Source organism: Mus musculus, chromosome 16, assembly GCF_000001635.26.
Source record: "Mus musculus strain C57BL/6J chromosome 16, GRCm38.p6 C57BL/6J".
Taxonomy (NCBI): domain Eukaryota; kingdom Metazoa; phylum Chordata; class Mammalia; order Rodentia; family Muridae; genus Mus; species Mus musculus.
Genome location: NC_000082.6, coordinates 50232197 through 50254397, shown reverse-complemented (window position 1 = coordinate 50254397; position 22201 = coordinate 50232197). Strand labels below are relative to the sequence as shown.

At 38.3% G+C, this 22201-nt stretch overlaps 1 protein-coding gene across 28 annotated transcripts in view; it reads left to right on the top strand.

Moving 5' to 3' along the window:
* Bbx (bobby sox HMG box containing) overlaps positions 1 to 22201 on the top strand; it is a 240623-nt gene that overhangs the window by 178069 nt on the left and 40353 nt on the right. For 26 of the 28 annotated variants that reach the window (NM_001347240.1, NM_027444.3, XM_006522549.4 and 23 more), the window contains 3 exons: positions 3004 to 3084; positions 6542 to 6616; positions 13464 to 13544. In NM_001347240.1, coding sequence (NP_001334169.1) covers positions 3004 to 3084; positions 6542 to 6616; positions 13464 to 13544 — 237 coding nt within the window. The remainder of the gene's footprint in view (positions 1 to 3003; positions 3085 to 6541; positions 6617 to 13463; positions 13545 to 22201) is intronic. The other 2 variants (XM_011246007.3, XM_030249281.1) reach the window with 1 other exon arrangement.

Below are 22201 nucleotides of genomic sequence, written 5' to 3'. Positions count from 1 at the left end.
CATATCATAAACACATTTTTTATATTCTGTAATCTTTAGATAAGAACACCTAACAGGTATCATATCCAATTTTACTTTGTTAGTAAGGTATTCATATTTGCCTTGGTGACATGGAATCACAGTTACACATGTAAATTACTTCTTTGAATATATACATTCTGATGAAATTTTAATGGGCAATTTACTCTACCTTAATTTTTTCTAGATAAACATTTACATCAGCTATTTAGTTTTTCTTATAACTGTATTATTTCCCTTCCTTGCTTATTGAAAATTACAGCTAAGTCAAAATTTAGGATTTGGGGAACGCTCTCCCTCTGTCTTCTCATGCTGCTGGCTTTGCTTAGTATTACAACTCCTGCCCTCCTTGTTTTTGTCTACTGTTGTCTTGGTGCTTCTTTCTGTCTTCGGACTAGGTTCAGGGAACAAGTCACCAAGTAAGTAGTAGACTCCCATTCTCCCAGGTTCTTAAATCTATGCCGTTTCCATTGTACTTTATTGGGTACAGTTTCACAAGGACCTAGATTTTGGGAAGGGACATGGCCCACTACAGTAAAATGCAGGTTTAGTGGTTCTAGTTTTGCACTGTTAGCCACTGGGCAGCCTTTGTTGTACTTTACTGCCAACTCACACACAAGTAAATATACATTGTATATCTGCTCTGTCTGCTGCCTCCTCCAAGAGTCATTACTTCTCCCTTCATGGAATCTGAAGTCAGAATAATGACATTGACACAGCAGTAAGCAGTGGGCTCCATGCATGTTGCATCCCATAAAATCATATTACCAAGTGATGTCATAGCAGTCCTTACTCTGTGATGTCACAGAGTTCCCAGAACCAGTTCCTGCTGTTAAATTGAGCTGTATCCCAAGGCCTTAGTTTGTTTTTGTTTATCTTGGTTTTTTTTTAACCTTTTGTCCCCATAAAGCAGGATCTCATTAATTTCCCAGGCTGTCTTTCTATAGCCCAGACAGATCTTGAACTTGGTATCTTACTTACTGCCTCAGCTTTCCAAGTAGGTAGTAGTATTCCAGGTCTATGTCAGTAAACATGCCTAAATGATAATGTATTTCATTGCAAATATCATGTACACCTATTTTTATTAAAATTTTATAAAGACACTTTGTAATGTTTACCTAAGTTTCTAGCTTAATTTTAAAGTCAAACTTCATTACCCCAAATATCCAGCAAGCAAACGCATAGGATTCTTTATTCCTACATTTGGTTCAGCCATTTCATCTAAGAAGGAAAATTTCAAACCTTTATGGCTACTAATTTGAGGGTTATTGACTTTTTTTTTGTGCCCTTGGTGTCTTGGTACATTTAGTACAATGTGCTTAACAGTCAAGTGGTGATAAGAGAGGCAAGCTTACCCTAGGTGGCAAATCAATTAAGGATTCTGTAGTTTTCCTATGGTACTTATCAGTGGAAAGTGTGGTCATAGCTCTTTAAAACATCCAAAGTGACCATATGATTTTCAAATATTGGTTCCTATTCTACAGCCTTAACACCACTATTAAAACATCCTTCCTCTTCAGACATCAGGTGAAGATTAGTGGGAACAGCATCAAAATATACATTTGTAACCTCTGCAGCCATTTCCTTTAAAGTGAAAAAGTAATGGTTCTTCATCAAAAAACCTAACTTCATTATTTAGGAATGTAAGAGAAATACCGATATGGGACTTATAAGACTCTGTCTCAATTTTGATTAATTTATTCAGTATTCTTTTTTGAAATGGAGTGGGAAGTTGTCTCGTGTATTCAAGGGTGACCTTAAAGTTTGGATTTCCCTGCCTTTATTTTGTGAGTTCCATGGGCATGTATTACCATGAGCAGTGTAATTCAACAAATACTGCTTGGTATCTACACTGTGCCTGGGTAGTTTGAAGAATAATGCAATAGTGAACTCCGATCTTGACTAGTATTCTTTCCAGAGATTAATATGCCACCCAAATAGAGAAATTGTTATTTCTAGCACAAAAAAGAGGAAATGTATGTTCTGGGAAGAATTCTGATGAGATATAACTAAGTGGTTTATTAGTAAATATATGTTTTTCGTTTTGTTTTTGTTTTTTGCGACAGGGTTTCTCTGTGTAGCCATGGCTGTGCTGGAACTCACTCTGTAGACGAGGCTGGCCTCGAACTCAGAAATCCACCTGCCTCTGCCTCCCGAGTGCTGGGATTAAAGGTGTGCGCCACCACGCCCAACTAGTAAATATTTTTAATAATGAATTAACAGATGACAATAACATAATGCTAAATGTTTACCAGCATAACATCTCAAAAGAGACATGTTTCTCTAGGTAGACACTAACCTCCTTAAGACTAGGGCTTATGCTATAAATGTGTGCAAAACCTGGAAAAGAAGACTTTGGCTTTAGTTTTGCTTCCCAGAATTATCCTGTCAGAGCTCATTGGTGTTTTTGTGTAGTCATGTAACAGGAAATGTTGAGGCAGCATAGTACAGGGAACTAGGTGCTCTCTGGATCTGTGACAGAAAGCCTGCAGTAAAATGCTAATCTCTGTATACTTTCAGAAAGTATGGAGCTGTCTGTCTACTGCTGTTAGTATTTAGCACTTGAGTGGCCTCTTGCATACAACTTTGTACGGCGTGTTAGTTAGTCTTTGCTGCTGTGATGAAATATATATGATCAAAAGCAACTCACAGAGAAAGTTTATTTTGGCTGGCAGTTCCATAGTGGCAGGGAAAGCATGCCATGCCAGCAGGGACAGGAAGCTGCCAGTAACATCTACACACAGGAAACAGAGGAAGCAGGAAGCTCGGTGGTGACAGACTTCCTCAAGGAAGGCCATACCTCCAAAAGTTTCCCAAATTGCACCGTCAAGGGCGACCCAGTTTCAGACATATGAGTCCATCATGGACAGTCCTCGTTTAGGCCACACTCAGTGATGACATTTTGCTGTTAGGGCATGAGGATTATGGATGCTTCAGGTGACATTTGTCTGCTGTTGTCATGATGCCAGGCTCTCTTTCTTCCAGGCATCCTCTGGGACTTGCAGGCCTGATATTTCAGAATCACCTGAGTTGCGTCAGAAGTCACCATTGTTTCAGTTTGCCGAGGTAATGTTTGCATCTTATACCTAATTAATCAGGGATTCATTTATAAAGCGAGTTTAAATTTGGGCTAGTGACAGCTAAGGAAAACAGTAAAGAACTCTTGCTCAATTAATTATAAATGAGAATATATAGTGAAAGATTAAGAGATATGGGTCTCCAGGGGCTTTTTGTTTGATTAGTTTTGAGACAGAACCTCTCTGTATAGCTGGGCTGCTGTCAAACTTATGATTCTGCCCCAATTTGCCAACAGCAGGGATTATAGACATGCACTGCCATGTGGTGGTCTACAGACTTTAGTTGAGAAATAACTCAAAACTACTATAATTAAGCTAGAAGTATTATTAAAACAGATTTTGATTGATAGATTAAAAAATAGAATGAACTCAGCTGTTGCGTATACTCCATAGCCCCCTTCCCTCCTTTTTTTTTTTTCCCTTTTCTTTTTTGCCTGGTTTCTAACTTGATAGCATAAATTTTGCCAGAGGCTTCTATCACAAGAGAGAACTATTAGCTTGGTGTCAGTGTCGAAGCAGAGATTAAAACTGCCTCTGAAACATGTCAGTTAATCCTAGGACTCAGTATGAACTCTCATCCGCACCACCAATCATTAAGCCATCTGTTTGTTCCCTGATCATTTAAATTGTCTTTTGTTTTCCTGTCGTGGCACAGTTTGGTGGGGGGCAACCATATTTCTCACATCTGTCTATCTGCATTGGCGCCTCCTGCCAGTCCTTCGAGAATAGTTACACTATTCCTAACAGCTATGCTTCTATCTCCAGAGTGTTATAGTATGTATTTGTTCATGATACATATCTGTCTTTTTTTGTCCTTGACTGAGAACTGGCATGAGTTTGAGTTATTTTCAGTATTGACTTCTTCAAGGACTTAATATAATGGAGAAGTCATAGTGTGGTCTTTTTTCTTTATATATATATATATATATATATATATATATATACACATACATACATACATATATACATCTAAATAATTTATTTATTACACTCTATATTTTTCTCCCTTCCCCCTCCCCCCCCATCCACCCTCCGAGTGCTCCACATACCATACCTCCTCTACATCCCCCTGTTTCCTGTTGTGGATGTCCCCACCCTCTCACCCACCCAATTGACCTCTATGCTCCCTGAGGCCTTCAGTCTCTTGAGGGTTAGGTGCATATAATATAATGGAGAAGTCATACTATGGTCTTTTTCAATAGTTAGAGACATGTCGGTTGAGGTTGGGCCCAGATTCAAGCAGAGATGCTTAATCAGTGGTTCCCAAAGTCCGAATAATAGAATGAACATCTATAAAGCTTTATTTGAAATTTTGTATGTATCAGGATATGTGCATGTTGAAGCCTCTATAGCTCATGTAAGGTTCTGAAGATATCTGTGACAATATTGCTTTGATGTGTGTAAGGTCGTGATATTCTTTAGGAGACCCTATTTTGTCACTAATTGAAATCACAGTGTATGTCAACATTTATAAGAGTATCCTTTTACTTAGAACTCATTAAATGCTTTTCAAAAAAAATGAGATGGATTTTAATAGTGGTTCTGTTTGATTCACTATCTGATTTAATTCCTGAAGAAATATATTTAGAGTTGCTTTTCCTTTTATATGAATTGTTTTTCTTAAAGTTAATGAACAGCTAGAGTAAATGAAATCCTACTATAATTCCTAAGACTTGAGGAAAATCCTTGGAGCTTTGTATGTGCAGTTTATCAGACTTGCACATAGTGTTACCTAGGACTTACAGGGTAGGTGGATGGGCCAAGAAGTGACTCAGGTTCAGCTTGAAATGTCTTCTAATCACTTAGTTAAATTTTACCTTTTTTGATTTTTTTCTAGCCAGTTAATAGTTATTTTTTAATAGCTTATCTAATTCAAAAGATACGGTAGATTTGAAATTCTTCCTAATCGCTACAATAGTAAATTGTATCAATAGTTCAGGCAGCCTTTCTATTAATCTTGTCTCCTCTGTACTTCACCTTTGATACTATGCTGTCACATGTCCATAATGTTTTTTAAAGTTTCTAAAAGTCACTTTTATGGTTGAGTTGGAATCAAGGTGCATTCATTGCTTAGTAAATACTCTGTGGTGACTAATCACATTCCTCTAGATTCTCTTCAGGAAATCACAAGTGGGTTGAAACGATAATGCCAAAGGCTTCTGCTCATGTCTACTCACTTTCTTCCTGTTCTGTAACTGGGCTTTGTCCACTCTGAAACAAAAATTAATAACTGATGTTGCTCTTAAAAAATTCCACCAAGTGTTTAATTCTGCCCTCAGAGCAGTTGGAGGGTAGCATGGTTACTCACTGAAAACAAAATATTGGGTGGAACTGCAGAATCTTGTATGCTCTGTTAGATACGGGAGTGTGTATATGTGTTGATGGGAGGCTACATATGTTACAACAGAAGGAAATGGCATGGAAGGAGATGTGTAGTTCAGTGGGTAAAATGTCAGCCCCATAAGTATGAGAACTAAGGGTGACCACTTGTCAACTCTAGGGATGCAGGGACAGGAAAGTCCATGGGGTTGGCTGGCCGGCCAGTCTCCACGAAACAGTGAGTTTGGGCTTCCGTTGTGGATGAGAGTGACTGAGGAAGACAGCTAACGTTAACCCTTGTCCCTACATACATGTCCACAGAGAAGAGGCAAGGCATTTGTATTTGAACAGTTGTGGTTGGGTCTATGCCAGACATTACATTTTTAGGCTTGCTTGTTTCTCGTCATGATTCTATAAAATAAGCACTAATACCATCATTAGTGTACAGTGGGGGAAAATAAGTCTTGGAAAGTTTAATTGAGGTCATGTAGCTGCTAAGTAGAGAGAGAATTAAATCCCAGATACCCAGAACCCGCCTCCATGTGCATCCACCTTACTGTTTGACAGCAAGCTTGGAAAGTGTCAGGAAGCGTGTTGCTATGGCTACTTATAGCTTCTAGATTTTAATACTATGTTTTCTCACTTTCCGGGTGGGGTGGGGAGGGGAGGGCAGGGGCAGGGGCAGGTGATCCAGTCAAGGATTCTCTGCGCAGCCCTGGCAGTACAGGAACTTGTTCTGTAGACCAGTCTGACTTCAAATTTAGAGATCCTCCTGCCTCTGCCTCTACCTCTGCCTCCCCAGTGCTAGGACAATGGATGTACACTCTCCCCAGCTTTAGTATTGTGTTTTTGAAAAGTTCATTGACAGAAATTCACTCCAGCAATTCTATTTAGTACCATTTGATCACACACCTGATATTCTTATAAGGGGTGTGGCAAATGAGCCAGACTCTGTCCTTTGTTCCTTACTGCCATTGTCTTCTGTTATTACCATTTTGTGTTGATTTTTCCAGGAGGGATTGAGAGTGACAACTTACTTGGGAATCCACATGAAATATGTGGCAGAATCTATTAGTGTAGTGTAGTAAAGGTTTCCTCAAACATGAACATGTCTTGTTCCCTTTCAGATATCTTCAAGGACATCGCACCCCGATGCGCCTTCAAAACAGTGTCAAGCGTCAGCCTTGTTTCAGTTTGCAGAGGTAAAGCCTTCATTCCTTCATGCCTATTAGGCTCAGACATCATGTCCATCCTTGGAAATGCTGAAAAGGAATCCTGATAATATGTGTTGAACTTCAGGCGTGTTCTCTCTATTAGTAACATAGTATATGGAATATTTGTGGCCTTTTATTACCACTGCTGTAGCCATAGTCAGCCCAGCTCCAGGTTTACAAAATGGTGATTTTTATAAGCATTATTAGACTACGCTTACAGCAGGCACTCACCAGGGATTCATTTATTTCCTTTTACCTTCTTAATTTACATTAATCTTTAAAAAAAAAATAAAACCTGCTGTCAACATGAATACCACAGGATTCCAGTTAATTGTTTGCAGTAGTAAAATTAAATGCTGTAATTGATAAATAACTTTCTCAAAGCAAATGCAGTGGTAAAAATGACTTGTTAAATTGTCACTAAGTAGCTTTCCACATGTAGCTATGGCCAGTATTTTCTTAGAGTCTAATCATTGGCTCCACTCAGATCAGGTTTTGCATCATCTCCAATTTTATCGGCTTGTCATCCAGTTAGCATTCACCAAACCGTGTTTCTTGGTTGCTGTGCTTGGTTTGTCCTGATATGCTCATCCCTGTAAAGCTTTGTGACAAACAGTAAGATGGACGCAGACCACGAAAATAAGATCCTGCCTGCTACAGAGCCTTGTAATTTTCCCTTTCCTTAATTCCAAGAAAACTGAATATCAGAATGTAAGTAATGCTTTATAGAATGGAAAGAAAATGACAGGCAAGATAGTTGTTTAATATTGATGAATCACTTTGATTCATTTGAATAAGGAGTGCTGCATAAAAGAAACGTAAAAGGATATCCTTTTGGCAAGGGAAAACCTAGCGTTTCACTCTGAATATGAGAAAAAGCAGGTATTATTATTTAAGACTCTTATTTAAAAAAAAAAATTAGGCTTCTTCATCTTAGGACTCTCCTGAGAGTCAGCACCAGCTGGTCTCGTGTCAGGTGGCTCGGCTATGGTAGTTGCTTTAGCTGCTGAGGACTGTTGTATAGAACTCGCCACAAAATGCAAAATGTTATTTCATGAAGAACAATTTGCTTGACGAATCAGAACACATTAATATTTTATAATTTTCCATTCTGATAAGCAGACTGCTCGTTTCATTGACTGGTGGAGATAGTTTTGTTTAATGTCATTTTCTCATTCTTTTCCAGCTATTGATATGCATTTATTGATGTTAAATATTTTTCAAGAGTTAAATAAGAATGCTGGTGTGTTGACTGAAATTATTTTTAATGTTGACATCTAAGCCATTTCCATCCAGTTTTTCTGAAGCATCTCATACACAATAGAATTTCTTTGCTATATATTCTGTCTGATTAAAGTCTTCACCCTGTAGCATGAATTAGGAAGACATGATGTCTTTGATATACCTGATATTTACATATTAATTACCCAAAGTATCCAACTCAATATAAAATATTAGTGTGGAATATCTTGGCCAATGTGTGTACCTAACAGAATGATTAAGTGGCTCTTAAAAGATACTATCACCAGATCATTAGCCCCTGAAGACCTAGATAAGGGTTGGAGGACCAAATTGACGGTATAAGAGTCTCTGTCCTGTGATTCTGCAGAGTGCGACCAGAGAATCTCTTAAAGGAAGTAATTTATGTTCAGTGCACTCTCCTATCAAGTGGCAAAAGTTAGTCCTTGCCTCTCAGTTGTACTGTTACACCCACATAGTGACCAAAAAAACCGTACTAGACAGTTTTCAGGGAAACATCTCGAGATGTTACACTACTGTTTAGCAGCATTCCTTCCCAAAGTATTTTGGTTGAAGTAAACTTCTGTGGGATTTGAGGAAGCCTAAGGTTGTTAAATTGAAATTTTAATAGGGGCCGCTTCAAGGAATTGTCGCATGAGTCAGGCATGGAGGATAATCCAGACTGGATAATGTGAACAAATACAAATTTGCTATTCCCAAAAGTCTGATGCAATCTCCTTCCCACGCCATTTTAATTTCTGAACCGATTAGTCAAGTCACATGGGTTATTCAACAGTATGTGCTGTACCTGCTTTACATCGGAGAAGCTGTGCTTTTCTAGAGATTCATGAGTTGTCTGAGGCTTTTCCTTACGGGGGAGGAGAGCACTACGCTGCAGTCTAATATTTTACCATGTGACCATAGTGTCATCCAATAGTAGGCCAGCATACATAAGGCGAAAGTAGAGTCAACTAAATGAACTAAGGAAAGCTGTCTGCTGAATTCTACAATGAACATATATATTATAAAAATAGAGTACCTTCTAATCACAGTGATTTTATAATTATTTCATGAAGCAATATTACCTTTGAGAAATTATTTTCCTAGTAAGTCCACAGCAAAGATTTTCCACACTTTAAAATACATCAGTGTCTCCCATAAGTTTTGCTCAAATGTAGAAAGATTCTTATGCCCAGGACTTGTGACTCACCCAGGCTGAGATTAAGTCTGAGAACTTACATCTGCACTAGGATTCTTTTTAGAGAGCCACAGCTTAAGGCTACTATTCTCCAGTTGCTGCTAACTCACAATTAATTGTTATTGTTAATGCACTTTCTCATTCCCATTGTTCTCATGAGGAGAGGGTGGAAACAGAGGAAGGAGTTAACTGTTTGATACCAAATTACCATTTTATATCTCCATCTGTCTTCTGAGGAGTTCTTCTTGGTCCTATTATTACCCACTTAAGAAGAGAGTCAACATTTATGTATTTAGGAAACATTTAACTCTGCAAACGTGTTCGGTTTGGAAATATTTATAAGATAGACACATGAAGTATTTCCAGAAAGTATTTCTGCTAATTTCATTTATAAGCTTTTTGGAGGCATTTAGCCATGTGTTCTCTAGAAATGGGTTATTTATTGTGAAGTATAATTATCGAAGGAAACACACTTGTTATGAACTCTGGCCTTTTTAAAAAAAAGTTATAAATGGATTGTTTTTCTTTCATAGCAAGTCAAGTCCTAGGCTCCTGCCTTGAAAGCTAAGGAGGGCTTTCTTTCCTTTTCTTTCCTTTTCTTTTCTCTCTTTTTTCCTTTTCTTTTTTTTTCTTCTTTTTTCAATCAAATTTGGTTATCTTAAAGCCTGTTGAAATTAACCTACACAGAACCATGGCTCAGCAAAGTCATTTTGCTTTTTATAGGTTCCTTATGGATGTTTATATTAAAGAAGATAAAATAATACCCCTGCTTTATAAGATCTAGGAAGAAATGGAGCGCAGAGATTGCCTGCCCCTGTGTCAGTCAGCCTCTTTCATTTTGATACTCACATTTCATCTAGATTCCTCTCAGCCCATCCAGTGTGCTGCCACTCTGTGGTCCTAAGCTCGGATGTGTTCAGTTGGTCAAAATGAGTTTCCTATCTGCATTGCTGTTCACAGGTAGAGAGGCATATCAGTCACTTTAGATGTAGTTCCTGAAGACCGATGGCTGAATATAATGTCAAAAAGCTGCTATTGTTTTCCATTATTTAATAGGTCTAAAAGACTTGGCCAAAGTGCACATCCTTTGTCTGATTCGTGGCTGGCTCTTAAACCTAGTGTATGTCTTTGGACTGAAAAAAAATAACATACTTACTAAAAAGACACGGCTAATCTATATGATTTAGTCAAATAGATGTGGACATTAATCCGTTCTTTAGAAGATATTTACCTTGCCAGTATACGTAGGACCATAATCATACCAAATTTAGGGTTTTGTCACACTAGGATATGAGCAATAGGTACAAATTTAGAGCATTCATTTTCATGATAGAATACTTAATATGTTACAGAATATTGCGTTCCATAAAAACACTGCATACTTACTTCACTGCAACTAATCATAGAACATAATGTATGTTTTATTGGAAGCATTAACATTTCTTTTAAAGTGAGCAGTGCCAGCTATCCTCATATGCCTTATTTATTTATTTATTTATTTATTTATTTATTATTTGAGCAGTCATTTTCTTCTAGACTAGTGTCTATAGTAACTTAAAATTGCAAAAGATTTCATCATCACCTAATAATTTGACTCTGATCTTTACCACCTATTTCCCTTGTATACTCATACACCTCAAAAAGACCTAAAAATGAAGATTTTTTTAAAGCTTCAGAATGAAATTTTTTCTTAGTATTTTTCCTTTTATTTCAGATACTATTTCATGTACCCTTATTATTTGTAAATAATCTGAATATTACATAATAGTTAAAAAATAGTGTTAACATCATAACACACACCATACATACTGAGGAAAATATTATTCACAGCTATGAGTTTATAGTACACTTTATTCGTTATCTACCAGTGTAGCACTCACACACTGATGGGAGGAAGCACCATTTAGGCCAGTCATTGGTAAACGGACATTTACGATACTGTTCTTACTTAAAGGGAAAAGCATATGTCCCTTACGTTGGAAATTTTTTGTAGGAGTGAAAAATAACAAAATGACAGATTAACATTTCTATGACTTATTCTTGAAGTCAAAGCTACCATCACAGATGACATTACTAAAACAATGTGTGACGTTAAAAGGGATTAGGCCCTAGACAAAAACTCTGAAAACTAGAATTTGTAGGATCAGTGTAGAAAGAAGCCAGCAGAAAAGATTAACAAGGGATGGTCTCAGAGGTCAATCTCCAGGAATCAAAGTCCAGGGAGGAGTTTTCCAACCCCAATGGCATCAGCAGTGTTAGGTGCTACAGAGGAATCTAGAAAAAGACTGACGCATCTAAAATATATGTCCAGTCTAATGTCAACTTCTGAAAAAATATTCACTCTTCAAAAAATAGTATTTTAAAAAACATGTTTAGAGAAGTCATTTCATGAAAATTTTGTCAGAATTTGGAAACATGAACCATTCCCACACATGCATACTTTTGGAAATCAGGCTTTTAAGCAACTTTTTGAGAATTGTCTTATAGCCATGAACAGGTAAACATCTCTAGAGATTAAAAAGAAAAGCAGGCATGCTATCCTACTGTGTAAGAACACCTCACAGTGCATTCACAGGGGGCAAGTAGACTTTAGTGTGAACTGGACTTTATGAGACCCCAGTTACAGTAAAGATGAAGTGCAGTCAAGTAGTAACAGAAATCGTGGACCAAAAGGAACAGCAGAGGGAGCTGAAGAAAGAAGCACAGAGATGAGCTATAGAGTGCACTGCTTCCCAGCATGCTGCCTCTCGGTCGTGCTTGCTTACACAACAAAGTTGATAGTCTACAAACTAACTATTCAGTTTCATTGTGTAGCCAATTTTGGAATTGTAGTAAAAGTGTTTATATTTCTTAGTGATCATGATAAGTTATAAGTGCCGATTGTTGTACTATCTCAGAGATAAAGTAGAGCCTTGGAACCTTGCTACTCCCTAACATGAAACCCAATCCCCACAGTGCAGTACTGCGCAGGGTTTCTTGTACTTTAAAGGTAAAGCAAATGAGGCCCAGAGTCCTGAGTATTTGCTTACAGCTACGTAGCAGAAAATAATGACAGCATGTCTGCCTGGCATAGAAGCCATGGCTCCTACATTTTAGAATCTTGGTTCAGGAGCCTGACATGTACATTCAATCCTTCATTCCTTAATTTACAAAGAGTCAGTGATAATAGCTTGTTAGTTTTCTCTTAGACTAGTCATAGGTGAACAATTAAACTCAACTCGTTCTAGAAGTAGTTAGGAAGTGCTATGCTTCAGTGAAAACTTGCCTAGTGGAAAATATTCCAAACTTCAGAAAGATTGGGCTCCTTATGCTATATTCAAGATGTGATGAGAATGACCATAAAACCTACTTAAACTGTAGCGTCTAGGAAGAAAAACAATCTTCATAACCTCCTTTAGTTAGACATTTGTTTTTAATAGCCCACGTAACACATTAAATCCGTGTTTCTATAAAGGGCTCTTATTTTGTAGAGTCCCTTTTACCAGTGAGTACCCATGCATGGCATCTGTCCCAGAGCTGATACCCATGGTCACTAGGCCACCTAGTACAAGTTAATGGGCCAGAGTTCCTCCTAAACCAAACTGAGAAAGCTCTGTATACACTGAGAAAGAACTCAGAATTGTAGATATTGAGCATGCTTAAACTGTTACTTCTTGCTCTGATGGTGACTTCTTCCCATGAAGAATGCTGTGTTCATGTCCTCTATGTATCCCCTTTTCAACTGTTACTGAGGTTAAAATGGAAAAGGAAGTTTATATATGAAGTAAGAAAGGGTGGTGGTGTTCAGTCATAGTAGTGTCCAGGTACTGCAAAAAGTATATAGTCAGGATGATGTCATATATGCAGATGAACCCAGCATAGTGCAGGCAGGTTCTTAACTGTACCCCACATGTTTGAGGTCTATTACTTTTGGAGTATAGTTTATAAGTGGTCTCTTAAGGGCAGTCAGGATTTTATAAAAAAAATCCTCCCCCTCCCCCAACTTCTGTTATATTTCCTACCATTTAATGAGTTCTTTCCACAGAAATCCCACAGTTTTCCTTAAAAATTAATTGATTGTAAATGCAAAATAATTCTCTATCTCTTTGAATTTGGCCAACTGTTGAGTTAGTTCTTAAGTAGAAACCAACATGCAAATCAGGCTGAAGTTAAATTTAGTATCAGGAATATGAAAGATAATATTCTTGTCATTATATAGCTATCAATCCTGTACCTATTTTTGAGCAGCTCAAATGGTTCTCAAAATGATTGTTTCAGATTTGATGTAGCTAAAGCAGTTTGGTAGCTGGGAGCAATGTTAGATCTATAAACTTAAGAAAATTTCTAATTGTGTATGTAGGGAACCAAAGATTCTGTCATCGCAATTAATACTGTTTATGTGGATTATTCTCTGTATAGATCTCTTCAAGCACTTCGCAGTTGGGTGGCACTGAGCCTGTGAAACGCTGTGGAAATTCTGCACTCTTTCAACTGGCAGAGGCAAGTCATATGCACTTAAGATCCACAGATGTACAAATTACAAAATAATGAGGGTAGTGTTTCTGTGCTGTCTCATCCGTGAACACAAACATGCCATACCTGGTTTCCAACAGTGAGAGGACTACCTTTCACTTTACGATAGGGAATGTTTCTACTCAAAATCATCAGGCACTGATAAAGACTATACAGGGACATCTCAAAAGTTGCTTCACACGTATTATTTTTAATAAGGCTAGTTTTGTCTGTCTCGAAGCAGTAAGTCTAAGATTAGCAAGTTTAAATAAGTCCAGCCTGAGCACCCCAACTTTATTTATTTATTATTTTCTTAAACGACTTCTAAATCTATAAAATGCACTTCCTTTAGTCAGTGTGGTATGTGAACATGCACAGAGCATTCAGATTTCATATTCTATAGTCCTCGTCGACCGCTGAGACACCATCAAAGTAGTGATCTTGGAGTGCCATTCACACATTTGATGAGACATGTTCCTATTGTTCCCTTGGCAAATGAGGAACTACACGGCAATTGGATGAACTTGTAGATTTCTATCATGTTGCGACGCTAAAGAGAATATGTGGGGGGATTTCATCACAGCCAGGACACTCTCAACTGATACATGAAGTGGATGACGAGAAACTACAATGCTAAACATTTTCTTCCTTTTCCTTTTCCTTCCATTGTGGGCCCTTTGATTTCTTTTGTGAGTGGCATGGTTCTTTTACAAATTGACCTTAATGAGATCATCTATCATTTTCATCATAAAAATCTGAGAGTTTGGGGCTGGAGAGAAGGCTCAGTGGTTAAGAGCACTGACTGCTCTTCCAGAGGTCCTGAATTCCCAGCAACCACATGGTGGCTCACAACCACCTGTAATGGAATCCAATGCCCTCTTCTGGTGTGTCTGAAGACAGCAACAATGTACTCATATACATTAAATGAATAAATCTGAGTGTTTGAAATCTTTAAGTTGGCATCTTTATATTGAGCTTTTAAAGCTAAGCCAAGTTCTAGTTAGGAATAGAAGACCCTGAAACAGTAGCAGATACAAACACTAGAACAAACTAATACATTGTATTGTGCCGCAGACCCTTTGGGCCCCTTTGTCTGTGTGGAACGGGTCTTTAGTCGCGGGTGGACAAAGCGTAGGATGAATTGACGGACAGATGTACACAGGAGAGGTTGTGTAGAATCTGAATGTAATGTCAAGTCGAGCATCAGACTTTTTATGTAGAAGACAATAAAGAAGTTGGGTGACATACCCACACGGTACAAAGAAGTTACTAGATTTTTATATAAAACAGAGGAATGTAAACACAAGAGGTCTAACGAAAACCACCTGGGATAGAATTTATTGATAACAACTAGGATCAAAAAGGGCTCTACCTAAGATTTACTTAATCTTAGAAGCCAGGGTCAAGGGCTTCGTGCCCTTGCCATAATTCCTATTTTAGTCTATTGTATAGTCCACCCTTTTCTTAGGCCATTGTAAATACGTGTGTATGGGTATAACTTTGCTATAGTTCTAAGTATCTATTTTGGTTTTTCTTTTGGTCTGAAACTTCCTTTTTCCTTAGTGATGGTAAATTTTTATGTAAGAGAGTGACCTAACTTTTATTTAAAGTGATAGTATAGTACCAGAGGCTATTTTGATTAGTAACATTCTTACTGAATTTTAAGCTCATGGTCTTGTTCAAGGACGTTTTAGGACTTTTAGAACACTGGCAAAAGGCTTTAGCTATGTTAAAATTTAATCTTAAAAGACACTTATAATAGAAAAATACTAAAAGAGAGCACGTAGATCTATACACTAGACTAATGCAAAAATAGAAAATTAATGTATGGGTTAGAAAAAACGCCAGACTTTAAAAAGAGAGCTTCCTTGAAGCTCTTTGCCTCATGAGTGACTTTTAAGCCTCTCCGCTTAAGCTAACTCGACCAGAGCGCGTGACAGTATTGGATGCCAGATTAACATGAATCTTGGGTAATACAAATTCAGACCCAACTGGAGGACTGTGAAGACTAGAAACACTGAGGGAAACTCTTAAGACAGCAGGGACTCGTTCTAAAAGGAACTTCAGGAGTATGCTAAGATCTTCAGATGTGAGTGCATCTGTGTTTAACCTTGTAAACATATCTCAGGAGAGACACTGTGAGGTTATTGATTTTTTTCAGACTCAAGATAGTCAAAACAACTTGAGATGACCATTTTTCTTCAATAATATGAATATATGGTCCATCTGCTTTTTCTGGTTATAGTATTTCTCTGTGTGCACACACATATGTAAACGATGAAGTATTAAACAGCACGAAATATAAAACAAACTAACTTTACACATAACATTTATCTTTATTAAGCTGTTTTTGATAGTAACCTGAACCTTTGAGATGCTTTGCTGGGCAGAATGCTAAAAGAGGGGATCTTCTTTGTCATTCTCTTTCAGTCATAAAAAGGATTTCTTATTAAATCAGAGCTCATTAAAAAAAAAAGTATTCCTGTAATTTGTAGGGATGCATCCCAAATATGAAACAGATGCTATGGTTTAACAGATGCTTGGATGCTGGTATCATAATTTAAAGGGGTGAAATTACTGAAATAAGGCTATTTCAGTTACAGAAAATCAACCCGGCAACATTTGAGTAAAAATATGTGCTTCTGATGAAACTGGGTTGCTGGGAAATCATTTGCCAAGATCTTTATTATGATTTGTGTCAAATGAATCTGCTGCCATAAACACTCCAGTTCCTACGTAAGCGTCAAATGCACACTGGGTAAACCAACAGTGCTGGTGATCGCCAGGAGACTGATGCTTTCTTTCATTTTTATCCCATTTGTAATTCGCAGTGGTTTTTCTTTTCTTCGTCAGATAATCTATAATCATTTCTGGTACCTCTTAAAAGTAAATATAGAGCCATACTTGGGCCTTACACATTCCATAGGGAAAAACATCAAGACATTAGTTCCAATTTAGTCTGGACTCTTCTCTCTCACTATGTCCTATAACTTGACAGGCTTCTCATCACCACCGCGGCTCCCAGTCATCCTAGCAGGTGATGTGTGGAGCACCTTGACTTTTCTTCCTCCTGAAGATAGAACTATTCTCCATTTCTTGCCCCACTCTATCAGGAAGAGTGAAGTCAGCTCTACCGTTAAAGATTTAAGGACAGATATGCAAGCAGTATATGCTTGTGGTTTGGTGAGAAACAAGAAATGCTCTAGATGTAAATGCAGTGTGACATCCTTTACTTCTCTGACCAAGCGTAAACAGAACGAGGGAACTGGCAGCAGGGCGACTTGGAGTAGCTTTCTCTATTCTTAGTTTTGACATTGGAACGCTATGTATTTCCCAAGGGTAAAGTAAATAAATAGAAAATAGATTAGTTTGATCAAACAGGAGGCCACTACACACTAATGGGGAGGGATTGGCAGATGGCAGACCTGGGGCAGCCTCATCGGAGAAAATACGATGGAGCTGCCTTTGCTCAAGACACTCTCAAGTAATGGGAAAGGCAGGCGTGACAGTCACCTGGATTGTACCTCTACAGCTGTCTTGATCAAAATATTCATGACTATTGGTTTAAAACAAAACTAGTCAACTTCTCTTCCTGATCCTATAGAACCCTATTCCAGCCTTGAGGCCATGTCCCTTCTGATCACTGACAGCCTATCTTTTCGATATTTTAAATATCATCCTGCTTGAGAATCCCTTAAGAAAGTCCTTGAGATGTATCATCAAGCAGTGAATAAAGAAAGGATAAGTTCATCAGTGTATGTAACTTGAATCACTTGAATACTTGAGAAGCAACTTAAGGAAGGGGGCCTTATTTTGTCTTGAAAGAGCAGAGAAGGTATGGTGGCTAGGTAAGGGAGATAATCAGCCTGTCTCCTTTCTGAGTGAGAAGTAAGGCTAGGTTATAACGGCCTATCCTCCAACAACCCTCTACCTCCAGCCAGACCCTACCTTCTAAGCATTTTGAAACCTCCTGAAACTGTTCCATGCGCAAACCTCAACAGGTTCTTTTCTCTGCCACGAGAAACAAGGCTCAAAGCTAAGCACTGCCCCTTCTGTATTCCTTGGGTGGGCTAGAGAAATGGATGGAAAAAGAAGTGAGTGGGCATATCTCCCAAAGTTAGGGTTAATGCTTACAAGGAATACAATCTTAGACCTGGGTAGAGGTATGTGGTGCTGTGAATAGGAATGGCCTCCGTAGACTCATGTGTTTGAATGCTTGGTCCAAAAAATGGCACTATTAGGAGGTGTGGCCTTGCTGGAGGAAATGTGTCACTAGGGGGTACTCTCCAAAGCTCAAGCCAGGCCTAGTGGCTCAGTTCATTCTTGCTTCCTGTGGACCCAGATGAGGGACTCTCAGCTCTGTCTCCAGTACTATGTCTGCCCACATGCCACCCTTCTCTCCATGATGATAATGAACTAACAAACTAGCCGCATTTAAATGTTTTCCTTTATAAGAGTAGCCTTGGTCATGGCATCTCTTTACAGCAATACAAACCCTAACTAAGACAAGGTACCTTTCAAGCTTTATAACTTGAAATCCACCCCCCAAACACACATAGTTGAAAAAGAATCCCTGCTCCCTCAAGTTTTACACACACAGACTCAATGATGATTATGAGAGGAGGGGGAGGGGGAGAAGGGGGAGGAGAGGAGTACAATTTCTATGAAGTAGGAGCAAAAACATTTTATATTTGTTTTTATTGCCATGTTCTCTACCTACCTCAGCAGCCAAAACTAAATTCGGTAGGATGTTGTTAGCAGGAGGCAGAAACTTAGATTCTCCTGCAATGTCAGTTTTGGTTTTCAAAGGACCTCCTCCCCAGGTGAAGGTTCTGACTGGAACATGTGATTTGACATTTTAGTATGTAGATATTTTGGTACGTGAGGGTGGGCACGTTTGTGTGTGAACACATACACATGTGAACACATGTCTGTGGCAGCCAGAGAACAACCTGAGTTTATTCTTCTTCAAGCACAGTCCTCTTTGTTTTCTGAGACAGGGTTTCTCAGGAGGGCCAGCAGCTCTCTGCTTAAAGTTCCATGTGCTCTCACCTTCCCAGCTCTGGGATTCCAGGTGCCACTGCGCCTAGTTTTTTGCATAGGTGCTGGCAATCAAGTTGAAGTCCTTGAACTATCTATCCAGCATCTCAATGTGTAGCTTTTACTGTCTGGGATTCCAGGTGCCACTGCGCCTAGTTTTTGCATAGGTGCTGGCAATCAAGTTGAAGTCCTTGAACTATCTATCCAGCATCTCAATGTGTAGCTTTTACTGTCTGAAAGTGACCTGGAAATCCTCAGCCTTGTTCCATGGAATTTAAAGGGAACTATCCAGCCAGGAAGGGAGCTTTCTGCTGAGATCAGGAAATTGAGAGCAACACAATGCTCTTTGTTCAAGCCTCTACAAGGTTCATACTGTTCAGTTAATCATTTTCTTATGCCGGCAAGTGCTGAAATGCATTGTTTCCAGTCATTTTGAGATTAATTAGGCTAATCATCTACAGAACAGTGCGGCATCCTCCCTGGGATGACAGTTGGGTAGGAGAGTTGCTGCCGTTCTGAGGATGCTGTGAAGAGAATCAGAGATAGCTTTATCTGCATTTCAATTCTAGGATTAAATATCTGTAGCACCAGCAGAACAGTGTAGTCACTAATTCTAACAGACAAGAATGTTTGCGGGTTTCTGTCATGCCAGTAATAATGGGGCTGCTGAAGTTACCTATAGACCTCTCTGCACATCTTTAGTAGAATGAGAACTAAAACCTGTAAATCACCTAAGATCAGAAGTAAGGGAATACTTTGTATAAAGTGTTGGTTTCTAAGAAACTGAAAGGGTCTGAGCCTACGTCTAAAATCACTGCTGTTATTTCTTCTAGTTTTTTTATGAAATATTTTAAGTGTTTGTTAAAATGGCAGAATCATTTCTTCTAGTGAAAATTTTTAACTCAAGGTAGTAAGGAGTGCCATTTATTATCTACTGTGTGTTAAGCACTGTTTTGAGACCCTTGTATGCATTAATTTAATTCTCACAACTATGTGCTGAGGCAGGAACTATTATCATTTGTTTTTCATATTAGGAAACCAAAGAATGTTGAGTAAGTTTGCCTGGTAGCTTGCTTAAGTTCATTTGGATAGTAACTATCAAAGTCTAGGTAGGAATACAGATATTCTTTCTTTCCTGGGCTGTATCTATCTCCTAGATAGGCTTTTCAGTCATGCCTAAGACAACTATAAAACACTGTCTTAGATGCTTGTTATAGAGATGTGCACACTTTGAAGTCTTTGTGGAGACTTCTACCTATATACGTATGGCTGGCTGAAATAACATGTTCAGGGGTGTTGTCAAAAATGGAGCTTAGATTTTCTTTTTAGAAAATCTTGCACCTTTGAAAAGCTGGCGCATTACATACTACTCTCTGTATGTATATGTTTCTGTAGATATGTGAGGCTTATTGGCAATTATTGGTATACAAGTCTTGCCCTAAAGGGGAGTGCTCTTCAGTTGCATGAAGATGACATTAAACGAGAAGAAAGGAATTCAGAGCAGCACACTAGTATATTCTTCTTCATCTCATCTCATCAACCTGTTAATTTCTGTCAGAAGCTGAAAAACCAGGATGTTGTATTTCCACACGTAAACCAGATAGATCATAGAAAAGCTATGGGTCTGGAGATTTCAAAAAAATCAGAAAAGTTGTTATTAACCATATTTATTAAATAAGGACATAGGTTTTCTCAAAAGCTTTAGGATTTTAATTTTTCTTATATTCTTAATTGCTATAATGATGCATGATCACGTTAAAGGTGGGTAAAGATACATTTACTATAGCTTCTGTAAAAAGTCATTTATAAAATTGTACATTAAAATGGCAGGATTTATAAACAATTTTGAAAACAGGGCACCCCATGAATAATCTTGCTTAGCTGCTCTACTGCTCTCCCTGCAATCCTAACACTTCCCACTACTGCTGATGATTAGGGATGCTTGACTGAAGTGGGACTGTATATAAGTGATGTGGTGTATACTGCCTTCCCTGCCACCCACCTCTAACCCAGGACATACAGCTGCAGATCCCAGTGTCTAATTCTAAGTTTTACAAGGGAACTGTTTAATTAGCACATGTGTGTTTATCTTTTGATTTGAGTCTCCGGTTATTTAAACACCTCCTAAAACTTTTCTTCTCACTCCAAATTACACACATCAGTGTATTTTGGAGGGAGCTGAAATACAGAAATGTTTTTAATAACTGTCATTAACAACTTGAGGGACAATATCAGATGGCCATATGGCACCACAAGAACTCCTGCCCATCCAGAATCCACAGTGTCCAAGAAAATAGTCAGTGAGGAAAATGTTTAAGTTGGCGCAAGGTTTTCAGCCAACCAAAGATAAAACTGCTCAACATGCTCAGATCTCAGAGCTCAGAGATATACAGACCACTGTTCTGTGACTATTTATCCTCATGGTAGAGAGTCTGATTTTCTTAAGAGTGCTATTGTTGTTCTCAGGAACTCTCGACTGACTGTGTGGTATAAAGCATTCTGGTTTTAATTAGAGAAGAAATGCACATCTTAGGAAAATACTATTAACTGCCATCTTAGGGTTATAGCTACACCGTTTTTTGGCAGATAATAAGCCAGTACAAAATGATTATAAATATACCTTGGCTGCAAAACATTTGTTTTGTACTAAAAAGCAGAGTTTTTAAAATTAAAACTGATGAATATCAGTGTGTTTGTTTGCATGCCACCTTGTTTTTAATGTAGCTGATTCCTGATAGTCGACAGTAAAAGGCAGAGTCTAGGAGTGATGTAGAGTGATGCAGCCTATCTTAATCCTGCTTGCTGAGGCTTATGATCCACAAGACTGCTGCTGTGCTGTTACTCATAAGGATTTATTAGTTTTCACTCTCCATTTCATTGTCTTTTAATGCAGGACAAGAACTGGATCACCATCTTCATGTTTGTTAAAAGAAATGCATTTATCATACCTCTGATTCAGAGATAAAAATGTGGTGTCGCATATGTTTATTATTCACTTACAATTCCACCACAGACCCCAAGCCTAAAATGTGCTCTTACCTGGACTGAAAAGAAAAGAGGTTTTCCTGAACCAGGAATATGAAATACTGTCTCTTCACTGCATAGTTTAGCCCCTTAAGTATTGATAGTTTTTCTTAACATTTTGAAGATGATGATAACTTGTGCGTTGGTCCAATCCGTTGTCTGTGAGGATCAGCCTCAGTATTTCAGCTCATTCTTTCCTTTGCGGAGGGAGCTTCATTATCTCCAGCACTCCTCTTTCAGGTCTTTCTGTCTGTACAGAAGTCAGGGACCACAATGTGGATGCTGTTGGCAGAGGGAGCTTTGAAATATTTGTGTTTATGTCCACTCATACACTTGGGAGGTATAACTAAGAACACTGTGATTGTTGATCAGGGCCTGGAGGTGAGAATTAACATTGTTTTTAAAGACCCATAAAATAACTTTTCCCTAGTTTGGATGAAAATGCACTGAAGACTCATGAATTACCTAAGGACTAATGAGCATTCAATTTAACACAATTATCTATTGAAAACCTCTGTAAACCTTTTCAAAGACATGAGCATATTCTTGGAGAAGAATACCAAGGCAAACAGCATGTGTTC